Raw genomic sequence first — 12,925 nt, 5'->3', positions numbered from 1 at the left:
TCACTGGAAGCGGAACTAACCCAAGTATTTGGCGGATAAGAAGGATGGCAAAGTGAAAGGTATATTTGATATACATGTTATTGATGTGTACCTTACTAATGCTCTTAGTAGTGCCTGTGTATTTGATACTGGTTCGGTTGCTCATATTTGCAACTCGAAACAGGGGCTACGGATTAAACGAAGATTGGCTAAAGATAAGGTGATGATGCGCATGGGAAATGGTTCCAAAGTCGATGTGATCGCCGTCAGCACGCTACCTCTATATCTACCGTCGGGATTAGTTTTAGACCTGAATAATTGTTATTTGGTTCCAGCGTTGAGCATGAACATTATATCTGGATCTTGTTTGATGCGAGACGGTTATTCATTTAAATAAGAGAATAATGGTTGTTCTATTTATATGAGCAATATCTTTTATGGTCATGCACCCTTGATGAGTGGTCTATTTTTATTGAATCTCGATAGTAGTGATACATATATTCATAGTATTGAAGCCAAAAGATGCAAAGTTAATAATGATAGTGCAACTTATTTGTGGCACTGCCGTTTAGGTCATATTGGTGTAAAGCGCATGAAGAAACTCTATGCTGATGGGCTTTTGGAATCACTTGATACTTGCGAACCATGCCTCATGGGCAATATGACTAAGACTTCGTTCTCTGGAACAATGGAGAGATCAACTGACTTATTGGAAATAATACATACTGATGTAGGCGATCCGATGAGTGCTGAGGCTCGTGGTGGGTATCGTTATTTTCGAACCTTCACAGATGATTTAAGCAGATATGGGTATATCTACTTGATGAAACATAAGTCTGAAACATTTGAAAAGTTCAAAGAATTTCAGAGTGAAGTGGAAAATCATCGTAACAAGAAAATAAAGTTTCTACAATCTGATCGTGGAGGTGAATATTTGAGTTATGACTTTGGTCTTCATTTCAAACAATGTGGAATAGTTTCGCAACTCACGCCACCTGGAACACCACAACGTAATGGTGTGTCTGAACGTCGTAACCGTACTTTATTAGATATGGTACGATCTATGATGTCTCTTACTGATTTACCGCTATCGTTTTAGGTATATGCTTTAGAGACGGCTGCATTCACGTTAAATAGGGCACCATCGAAATCTGTTGAGACGACACCATATGAACTGTGGTTTGACAAGAAACCCAAGTTGTCATTTCTTAAAGTTTGGGGCTGCGATGCTTATGTGAAAAAGTTTCAACTTGATAAGCTCGAACCCAAATCAGAGAAATGTGTCTTCATAGGATACCCAAAGGAGACTGTTGGGTACACCTTCTATCACAGATCCAAAGGCAAGATATTCGTTGCTAAGAATGGATCCTTTCTAGAGAAGGAGTTTCTCTCGAAAGAAGTGAGTGGGAGGAAAGTAGAACTTGATGAGGTAATTGTACCTTCTCCCGAATTGGAAAGTAGTTCACCATAGAAATCAGTTCCAGTTATTCCTACACCAATTAGTGAGGAAGCTAATGATGATGATCATGAAACTTCGGATCAAGTTACTACCCAACCTCGTAGGTCAATCAGAGTACGATCCGCACCAGAGTGGTATGGTAATCCTGTTCTGGAAGTCATGTTACTAGACCATGATGAACCTACGAACTATGAGGAAGCGATGATGAGCCCATATTCCATGAAATAGCTTGAGGCCATGAAATCTGAGATGGGATCCATGTATGAGAACAAAGTGTGGACTTTGGTTGACTTTCTCGATGATCGGCAATCCATCGAGAATAAATGGATCTTCAAGAAGAAGACTGATGCTGACGGTAATGTTACTGTCTACAAAGCTCGACTTGTTGCGAAAGGTTTTTGACAAGTTCAAGGAGTTGACTACGATAAGACCTTCTCACTCGTAGCGATGCTTAAGTCTGTCGAATCATGTTAGCAATTGCCACATTTTATGATTACAAAATCTGGCAAATGGATGTCAAAGCTGCATTCCTTAATGGATATCTTAAAGAAGAGTTGTATATGATGCAACCAGAAGGTTTTGTCGATCCTAAAGGTGCTAACAAACTGTGCAAGCTCCAACAATCCATTTATGGAGTGGTGCAAGGCCTCTTAGAGTTGGAATATACGTTTTGATAATGTGATCAAAGCATATGGTTTTATACAGACTTTTGGAGAATCCTATATTTACAAGAAAGTGAGTGGGAGCTCTTTAGCATTTCTAATATTATATGTGGATGACATATTGTTGATTGGAAATAATACATAATTTCTGGATAGCATAAAAGGATAGTTGAATAAGAATTTTTCAATGAAAGACCTCGGTGAAGCTGCTTATATATTAGGCATCAAGATCTATAGAGATAGATCAAGACGCTTAATTGGACTTTCGCAAAGCACATACCTTGATAAAGTTTTGAAGAAGTTCAAAATGGATCAGTCAAAGAAAGGGTTCTTGCCTGTGTTACAAGGTGGTGAAGTTGAGTCAGACTCAATGCCCGACCACTACAGAAGATAGAGAGAAAATGAAAGTCATTCATTATGCCTCAGCCATAGGATCTATCATGTATGCAATGCTGTGTACTAGACCTGATGTGTGCCTTGCTATAAGTATAACAGGGAGGTACCAAAGTAATCCAGGAGTGGATCACTGGACAACGGTTAAGAACATCCTGAAATACTTGAAAAGGACTAAGGATATGTTTCTCGTTTATGGAGGTCACAAAGAGCTCATCGTAAATGGTTACGTTGATGCAAGCTTTGACACTGATCCAGATGATTCTAAGTCACAATCGGATACGTGTTTATATTGAATGGTGGAGCTGTTAGTTGGTGCAGTTCCAAGCAGAGCGTCATGGCGGGATCTATGTGTGAAGCGGAGTACATAGCTGCTTCAGAAGCAGAAAATGAAGGAGTCTGGATGAAGGAGTTCATATTCGATCTAGGTGTAATACCTAGCGCATCGGGTCCAATGAAAATCTTTTGTGACAATACTGGAGCAATAGCTTTGGCGAAGGAATCAGATTTCACAAGAGAACCAAACACATCAAGAGACACTTCAATTCCATCCGCGATCTAGTCAAGGAGGGAGACATAGAGATTTGCAAAATACATACAGATCTGAATGTTGCAGGCCCGTTGACTAAGCCTCTTCCATGAGCAAAACATGATCAACACCAAGACTATGTAATCTAGATTATTGACTCTAGTGCAAGTGGGATACTGAAGGAAATATGCCCTAGAGGCAATAATAAAGTTGTTATTTATATTTCCTTATATCATGATAAATGTTTATATTCATGCTAGAATTGTATTAACCGGAAACTTAGTACATGTGTGAATACATAGACAAAACAGGGTGTCCCTAGTATGCCTCTACTTGACTAGCTCGTTGATCAAAGATGGTTATGTTTCCTAACCATAGACATGCATTATAGAATATTGTGATGGACAAGACCCATCCATTAGCTTAGCACTATGACCCGTTTAGTTTTATTGCTATTGCTTTCTTCATGACTTATACATGTTCCTCTGACTATGAGATTATACAACTCCCGAATACCGGAGGAACACCTTGTGTGCTATCAAACGTCACAACGTAACTGGGTGATTATAAAGATGCTCTACAGGTGTCTCCGAAGGTGTTTGTTGAGTTGGCATAGATCAAGATTAGGATTTGTCACTCCGAGTATCGGAGAGGTATCTCTAGGCCCTCTCGGTAATGCACATCACTATATGCCTTGCAAGCAATGTGACTAATGAGTTAGTTGCGGGATGATGCATTATGGAACAAGTAAAGAGACTTGCCGGTAACGAGATTGAACTAGGTATGATGATACCGACGATCAAATCTCGAGCAAGTAACATACCGATGACAAAGGGAACAACGTATGTTGTTATGCGGTTTGACCGATAAAGATCTCCGTAGAATACGTAGGAGCCAATATGAGCATCCATGTTCCGCTATTGGTTATTGACCGGAGATGTGTCTCAGTCATGTCTACATAGTTCTCGAACCCGTAGGGTCCGCACGCTTAACGTCGATGACGATTTGTATTATGAGTTATGTGTTTTGGTGACCGAAGTTTGTTCGGAGTCCCGGATGAGATCACAGACATGACGAGGAGTCTCGAAATGGTTGAGAGGTAAATATTGATATATTGGACGAAGGTGTTCGGACACCGTAATGGTTTCAGAAAGGTCCGGATATTTTTCGGGGTACCGAGGGGTTACCGGAACCCCCCGGGGAAGTATTGGGTCTTCATGGGCCTTAGTGGAAAGGAGAGGAGGGCCGCAAGGGTTGGCCGTGCCCCCCCCATGGCAAGTCCGAATCGGACTAGGGAGGGGGTGGCGCCCCCTCTTTCCTTCTCCCTCTCTTCCTCCTTCCCTCTCTCCCCCTCTTGGAAAAGGAAGGAGAGTCCAACTAGGATTGGGAATCCTAGTTGGACTCCCCCTATGGTGCGCCCTCCTTGGCCGCTGGCCTCCTCCCTCTCATCCTTTATATACGTGGCCAGGGGGCACCCCAAAGCACAATTCCTTAGCCATGTGCGGTTCCCCCTTCCATAGTTTACCACCTCGGTCATATTGTCGTAGTGCTTAGACAAAGCCCTGCGCGGATGACATCACCAACACCGTCGCCACGCCGTCGTGTCGACGGAACTCTCCCTCGACCCTCTACTGGATCAGGAGCTCGAGGGACGTCATCGTGCTGAACGTGTGCTGAACACGGAGGTGACGTACGTTCAGTACTTGGATTGGTTGGATCGTGGAGACGTTCGACTACATCAACCGCGTTACTAAATGCTTCCACTTTCGGTCTACGAGGGTACGTGGACACACTCTCCCCTCTCGTTTCTATGCATCTCCTAGATAGATCTTGCGTGATTGTAGGAATTTTTTTGAATTACTACGTTCCCTAACAAGATCGTGATACATGGAATATGAACCATTGAAGCCATTTTCTTCAACAATTTTATCTCCTGTTTTTTCAGAGCAATCTCCTGCATCACCACACAACTCATACACAATGGTTTGAGGGTTAGTCAACATATGATCAGTACGGTCACGTTCCCCTTCATCGAGACCGGTGAGAGATGGCGCTGGAAGAAGAATTTATTTGCGAAATAATGCACCAACATTAGGATGGAGGTTGGCAAAAGGAAATTTGGTCTCGTCAAAAACAACATCTCATGAGATGTAGACACGCCCGGTGGAGACACCTAGACATTTAACCCCCTTGTGTTGAGCACTATAGCCTAGAAAAACACACTGTTTTGATCGGAACATAAGTTTGCGAGAGTTGTATGGAGGGAGATTGGGCCAACACACACAACCAAAAACATGAAGGGATGTGTAGTTTGGTTAGACGTGAAGAAGCCGTTCGGTAGGGGTTTCATTGTTTATGACATGACTAGGGAGCATATTAATGATATAAATAGCAGTAAGAAACACTTCTTCCCAAAATTTTAGAGGCATGGAAGCACCTGCTAGAAGAGCTAGAGCAACTTCAACTATATGCCTATGCTTGAGTTCAGCTGAACTGCTTTGCTGGTGAGCATGGGGGCAAGACACATGATGTGATATGCCAAATGTTTGGAAGAAGGAATTCAATTTCTCGTATTCCCCTCTCCAGTCTGATTGGACAACAATGATCGTGCTATCAAACTTGCACTCAACATGATCTTGGAAATTCTTAAAGACTTGGAAAACATCAGATCTTTTCTTAAGAAGATAGATCCAATTTTTTTTGCTATAGTCATCAATAATGCTTACATAGTATGTGTGTCTACCAACAGAACTAGGGGCAGGAACCCAGACATCAGAAAATATTAATTGTAGTGGTTGAGTAGAAACACTTGTAGAAATAGGGTAAGGTAATTGATGACATTTTGCTCTTTGGCAAGAATCACAAATAGTTTCAACATTCCGCTCACCAACAAACAGGAGCTTATTTTTCCTAAGAAAATGTTCAACGAGAGAAAAAGAAACATGCCCTAAACGATCATGCCAACGTGTTGATGAAAGTTTGACAACACCAAATGCTTGTTTATTGAATCTTCTAAGCTCTGGAATCAGCGGGTAAAGACCTCAAACGCATCTACCTCGATATAGTACCTTCTTCGTGGCCTGATCCTTAATCAAAAAGAAGAAAAGGTGAAACTCAATGAAAACATGGTTGTCAATGGTAATGCGATGAACGGATAGAAGATTTTTGTTGGCACTAGGGACATGCAAGATTTTGCGAAGATGAATTTTACGAGAAGGGGTACGTATAACCGAATAACCAACTTGAAGTATACTCATACCTGCACCACTGGCGGTATGAGTCTGATCCTTCCCGTGGCACTTCTCACGTAGAGTTACCTTCTCGAGCTCCCCGATGAGGTGATTGATGGCGCTGCTATCTAGATACCAGTTGGTGTTGACGCCATAGGATCCATCGGCGGCGGCAGCAACCTTGTCATCATCTTCGTAGGAGGCGTCATATTCATCGAAACGATACCAACAATCCTTAGCCGTGTGGCCAAGTTTCCCGCAGATCTGACATCGGACAGCATCAGGGCGTGATCTGCCCAAGCCGCCACTACCGCGGCGGCGGCCCCTGTTGTTGTTGGAGATGTGGCGACCGCCGCTGCGGGAACCAGAGTTTCCTGAAGTGCCGCCTCCTTGCTTGCCCTTGGAACGAGGAGGGTCGCGATAACGGGAGGATAACCCACCGCGCCCACGAGTCGCCGCGTTCGCAGAAGACTTGAAGCCGCCTCCGGTGTTGTGAAACTGGGCGACACGCTGATTGAAGTTGCTCAGCATGCCGTAGAGCTCGTCGAGGGAGACCGGCATGATGCGAGCATCGAGGGCGGAGACGAGGGGCTGGTAGTCCATGTCCAGCCCGTGCAACAGATAGGAGATGAGCTCGTCGTCCTGGATGGGCTTGGTGGTCGCGGCGAGTTCATCGGCAAATCCACACATGGAGGCGAAGTAGGCAGCACCGATTGGTTCCCTTTCTGCGGATTGATCAAGGCAGTGCAGATGTTATTGACGCGGCTCAAAGACTGCGGCGAAAACATGCCTGCAAGCGCCATCCAGAGGGCATGCGGGGTGGTGACCACGGTCACCGTGACGAGCACCTCCTTGGAGAGGTTATTGAGCAGATAGCCGAGTACCTGCTGGTCCTCCCTGACCCAGATGGGATGGAGAGGGTTGGGCTCGGATGTTTCCTTCCCATCCTTCTCCTTGGAGATGAGAAGGCGGGTCGGCTCCGGCAACGTGCCGTCGACGTAGCCGAAGAGCCCGGCTCCCCTCAGCTGCGGCATGACTTGAGTCCGCCACATGACGTAGTTCGTCCGGGAGAGCTTCTCCGTGACCTGACCGCTGAGGTTTGATTGGAAGGCACTAGAGAAAGGCATGGCTGGCACAAATGGAGATAAAAAAGCTAGGGTTTGAAAGAGGAGGCTCTGATTACCATGTGCGTTAGGCGAAAGCATCTTACCTCCTCGTGAGGGGACGCCGTACGTGTTTATAGGACAGGGGCGCACCTCCCTGATAGCGCACACAGTTGAGAGATTATAACTTGAGAAGAAAGAAAGGTAGAGATAAGGGTTATGATTACAAGATGAAATATCCCTCTACCTACCTATTACAATGCGCACAAGTAATCTTCTCTAGGCTGTCACTCTAAGGACCACGTACAGGATGTTTAACAACAAGTACTGGCAGGAGGGCAATCGTGTTGTCCTCCAGTCTAGCCTGCATTATCGTTTTTTATTTTTAGAGAAGGTACCCCGGCCTGTGCATCGGTAGATGCACACAAACATACTCCTACTGAACTACCATAAGATGTCTCCGCCTGTGAAATCTGCACTTGCATAACTTGTACTGCCTGCTCCCGACACAGGTGAAGGATTATGTCCCTCGTAGCTTCTAGGGCCTTCTACCCTGAGTGGTGAAGCAGAATGTCGCCGGTAGCTTTTAGTGCCTGCTCCCCTGAGTGGCGAAGCAGAATGTCCCCTGTAGCTTCTACTGCTTGCTCCCCTGAAAGGTAAAGATGAACGTCCCCTGCCTGTTTCACTGACAGGTGAATGTCCCACATAGCTTATACTAGCATCACTGAAAGGCGAATCAAGCATATTTCCAGCTTCGCAGACAGTCGAATCAAGTGCATTGTTGGAAACTCCCCAAGGAGGAGTTTCTGTGACTACAGAGTCATCAAATGTCTGGTTCTGCAGGATATCCAGCCACTGTGAAAGATCAATGCCAGTGGGTAGTCTGTTCCCTATTGAAGAAATAAGATGGTGTTCAAATCAGAACAGGCTCTTCTAACACGTTAAATAAGAAATGCAGCATCTCGAAAGGAAAAGAAAAACACATTAAGAAAGAGTAGTACAGATATAAAGTTGTACCATTAGGAATTATGTTGCCATCCAGAGGCCCTACTTGCTCTGAGTTAGATCCATCTAAGATATTGTTATTCATGGTGCTAGCTGACAGAATCTCACTTCCTATGCATGTAACTTGCTGGCCTGTAGCTTGAATGCCCCCAAGTTCTCCTGCAATAAATAAAATATTCACAGTTTCGCCAAAAAAACAGAATATTCACAGTAAGCTGAAAACTTATTTTCACTATCGGCAAAATATAATACAAAGGAAAATGTAATTACCATATGGCATCACGTGCTGGTCTGATCTCATGAATGTGAGCCCTGGTGCTGCTGCCAAGCAGGAGGCCTGCAGTGCATTTTCCGATGATGTACCGGATGATGGTCCATTATAACTTGAAGCAATTTGCTGGTGATGGACTTGGGCATCAATTTGTTCTGCAAGATTTTGAGAAACTGCGATTCAGTTATCCACATAATGTGGGCAGGAAATGAAGAACAACTTATGATTGATTTTTGCAACAGAACATACGGAATAACGGGAACAATCAAGTTACCCGAAGGATGCAAGTGTAAACCTACTTTGTGGTGTGGGACTTGGTTGCATTGAGCATGGTCCTTTGAGGTAACTACTGTCATTGGTTTTAGAAAATGGCTCATGCTCATGAGGCACATTATTCTCCTGAATGGAAGTAGAGTATATTTGTGCTACTTGATTGCATTTACGAGCATGATTAATGATCTTATCCCAGTCATGGTCAGAAATCTTCCCGAAAATCTGTATAGAGTGAAAATAAACAGATTTTGTAAGTCACATTTCATGCGAGGACAAATAAAAAAATCAACAATATTAAGAAGTCGGGCTCATACTTCACGTAAACCTTCCGGATTCTTACTGTGCAAATGTAAGAGATCCACCACCTGCTTGATACCATGACGCTCTAGTAACTTGTGCCGATCACCTTTCATTGCAATTCCACTCAGTTTATATACAGGATCACGTGATGATGGATTGGGATTTTTCTTTGTTGCTGCAGAGAAAGACATAAATATCGGATGTTGTTTAATGTAGAGAAAGACATAAATATTAAATGTTGTTGAAATCCATGAGAGAATAAGCATGGAGGGTCTCAGTGGTAGACATTTGATGCAGTTACTTTGATTGGAATGTTGTATTTACACATTACAGACAATTTCTAGCATAAAGAAACGAAAACAACTACGGTTACCTTTTGCATGTACAGACCCAAATTTAACTTCTGTGAAAAGACAGTTGTATTATTAGGATAGCTGGATGATGATGAGATAGCATGATCCTTACATCACAGCATGGTAAATATTGTACGAACGAGGACCTGGAATCTGATTATCCAAATTCCTGCTTCATGTGCGTCTAATCTCTAAATTTACATTGCTGCTGCTTAGACTATTAAGGAGAGAGAGAGAGAGAGAAAGAAAGAGTAGCTTTTTATTGATCACAACCATATGTGTATATATGATGAGAGTTGCACTTGTCTATTCAAACGGAAACAAGTATGATCATCTAAATGTCGAAGCTAGAATAGAACTGTGTAAACTTACATAATCCCCGACGATCCCTTACGGCAAAAGATTCAGATATTCCTTCCTGGATCTTCTCTGACATACTATCATCAGCAGCCATGACTCCGAGCCTGAATCTTTTGCTTGGAACAAAACTTGAATTTTCTTGGAATTTGACACCATAGATGTTAGCCATACCACCCTCCAACCTTGGATACAAGTTTTCAGAAAGTAATGGTGGTTTTCCAGGCCGGCTAGATATCATTTTCTCATGGAAGTATTCTCGCTTCCAATGCTCTTTATGATCATTGTTAAACTCACCGTGAAGGACAGCAACCTTAACTTGAATTGAGGATAAGGGTCCTTCTGTAATGATCCTGTTATCACAATCATATATAGCTACCTTTAGAGGATGATCATCATCTGCCATTATGTCTTGTCTCGAGTATTGGGTATCGCAGCATTTGTTCTCAAACTTCATTCGATATTTTCTATGTTCGCCTTCATCAGAGCAAGTCCTGAAAAATCATGTTAATCAATTAACACAGTACCTTTTCAATTATAATTGCCTAAATAAAATCCGATAGACCATTGTAATAGCACAAAGATTTGACAATCGTATTTTCTACAAAAAAGATTTTGAACCTGGGGTTACTGTATTGCTGAACCTGGAATTTTCTATCTTCTGCAAACAAAAGTCTTACAAACATAGTTAGAAAGTGCTACACACAAATTCAGCTATTTGTGATGGCTAGCTGTTCAAAATGTTTAAGAAGTATTTTGGAGACATTAATTATATCATTGTTTTTCCGTAGTCGAGGTTCCTGTTTTTCCAGTAAAGAAACTAAATATGCACTTGATTCCGTCAAAATCATTCTGATTTGTGATATATAAATCTTAACAAAACAATATAATATGTTTAGTTTGAGGAGCATTCACCCCAATTTCATTAACGAAACCATGGGCGTACCAGGTTTTACTGAAGTGCAAATAGAAACACCGAATGCCAGATCAATCACACCATCTGACCATAACATAATTTGGCACCACACATTCATGCGAAAGGAAATAAAGCAGAAGAAATAAGTTCCAATAGAGCGGCATATTTATTTAATGAAATGGCTTAAGCTGGTGATCTACATGTTAAACGCCGGTTGATTTGAGCCCATCGTTTTGCTCTGTTGAACACGTTAGTTCTTGTGATATTGGCTTCTCCTTAGTCTCGTATCTTTAGTGCCAACGGTCATAAAAAGTGTTATTTTTCTCTAGTCTTCACTTAATAGCTAAATTGCTGGCTTTACTGTCTCATAATGATTGGAGTAGCATCAATTGCATTTTCATAAAGCTTTATCTGTTAACAGTGTGCAGTGACTAATGATAGAAGGGAACACACCTAGAAGATCACAATAAAAGTATAATCTATTGATTGAAACTCGAAAGTTTTTCTGCCAACCGGATCCTATCTGCACACAAACTTCTAACCTGAACATGAAAGTAAACGCTTACCGAAAGTTGGTTGTTTAACTGTTCCCATATTAGCCGGAAATTCTTGTGACATTCTTGCATCCTCCTGCCTTGCTCAGTGATCAGTTCATGGAGTTGCAGCTGGGAACTTTGGTAAAACTGTTGCATCTCTTTCTGCAGGGTTTTGCGCTCCTCCACGAAACCCTTTAAACCCTTTGACATACATTCCATTTCCTTCTTGAGTATTTCATTTTGGCTCCCGTAGAAATCTTTTTTCTCTCTGTTAAGCAGATACAGAAGAATAAAAATTCTGAATCAAAGAAAATCTGTACCTAGTTTAAGCATGAATGCTCTCATCTTCCATACCACATGTAAAAAAAGGGACATCAGACAGAGAAATCCAATTAGATGGGAATGCTCTGCTCTTCCTATTCCTTCGAAGATTTCAAGAAAATAAAAATATGCACATCCAACAGAAGAATCCAATCAGATGAGAATTGTTATGAAACATGGCAGCTAATCAGCATCCACGAAAATATCCCCAAACGGCAACTTGAGGAGTTCCCCTGCACCGGATGTGCAGATTTTACATGTCCGATTGACCGGATCTGAAGGGCTACCAACTGTGTAGAAAGGGAAGTACAGTAACAAGCAAAGCTAAAGAAACAGAGCAACTCACCCGCAAAAAAGAAAAAGAAAAAGAAGGAAACAGAGCAACTGAGCAAGGGAGTGAACTCACTGGCAGCAAGAGCAGGAGCAGCAGCGTCTCGGTCGCTTCGCCTGCGGTGATCCCCGCCGGTCTTCGCCACCAGCACCGCCATGGTCCTCCTCCCAGTCCCGGCGTGGCCGAGAATGCGACATCGGCGAATGCGCCGGGCTAGGCAGAAGACCAGAGGAGGAAAAGAAGGACGCGTGACAAGTGGACAGGTTTTGCTTGGTTATTACAAGGGCGACACAGAGGTGGATGGATCTATGAAAAGAGTGGGAGCTGCGCTCGGCAGAACAGGAATACTCAGTGTTTATCCTTGCGAATGCGTTTTAAGACGCGAACGCGTGTTTCGACATCAAGGTCCCAAGACATTAGGGGCGTGTTTGGTTGAAGTTTGCAACAGTAGTTACATTGTATCTTCAGTCAGTCTGATTCTTAAAATACAGCCTCATATGCAGCAGATGCAACCTGCTTGGTTGCCGTTTTTGTATTCAGGGTGTAAGCAGATGCAAACTTCAGCTGTTTGGTTGCAAATAACGTTTGTGTTCTGCTCATCCATTCAAATGTGGTGGCCTCACCACCACATGATCAACACAACAGCAAGATCAAACAAAGCAAGTAATGAAATGACAGCAAACTTAACACAGCAAGTAAGAAAATGACAGCAAACTGAGAACGGTGTTTCGGTGCCCGGGTGCATCTGCACGCGGTCAAAAAAAATTCATAAAAAATTCAGAAAATCTCAAAAAATTTCAAAAAAAAAATTGGGTGGTAGACAATTTGATGCGTGAGGTACGCTCCAATTTTCAAAACATTTGAACTTCTGTGCAGCTCTCAGCAAAAAAGACAAATCAGACCAAAA

The 12,925-nt window shown here is 42.7% G+C and overlaps 1 protein-coding gene across 2 annotated transcripts; it reads right to left on the bottom strand.

The window, feature by feature from the left end:
- Positions 1-7,549: 7,549 nt before the first annotated feature.
- Positions 7,550-9,229, bottom strand: LOC123086120 (uncharacterized). Of its 2 annotated transcripts, none has more exons than XM_044507834.1 (4): positions 8,931-9,229; positions 8,631-8,804; positions 8,373-8,519; positions 7,550-8,245 (listed from the first exon to the last, which is right to left on the bottom strand). In XM_044507834.1, exons 1-4 carry the CDS (start codon positions 8,953-8,955, stop codon positions 7,800-7,802), a joined length of 792 nt encoding a protein of 263 aa, XP_044363769.1. In that variant the 5' UTR covers positions 8,956-9,229; the 3' UTR covers positions 7,550-7,799. The 2 variants fall into 2 exon arrangements, with proteins under 2 accessions (XP_044363769.1, XP_044363772.1); XM_044507837.1 differs by having other exon boundaries at positions 8,631-8,786; positions 8,931-9,227.
- Positions 9,230-12,925: the final 3,696 nt, after the last annotated feature.

Source organism: Triticum aestivum, chromosome 1B, assembly GCF_018294505.1.
Source record: "Triticum aestivum cultivar Chinese Spring chromosome 1B, IWGSC CS RefSeq v2.1, whole genome shotgun sequence".
NCBI classification, from domain to species: domain Eukaryota; kingdom Viridiplantae; phylum Streptophyta; class Magnoliopsida; order Poales; family Poaceae; genus Triticum; species Triticum aestivum.
Note: the sequence above shows the minus strand (reverse complement) of the source record. Positions and strands in the feature narration are given on the sequence as shown.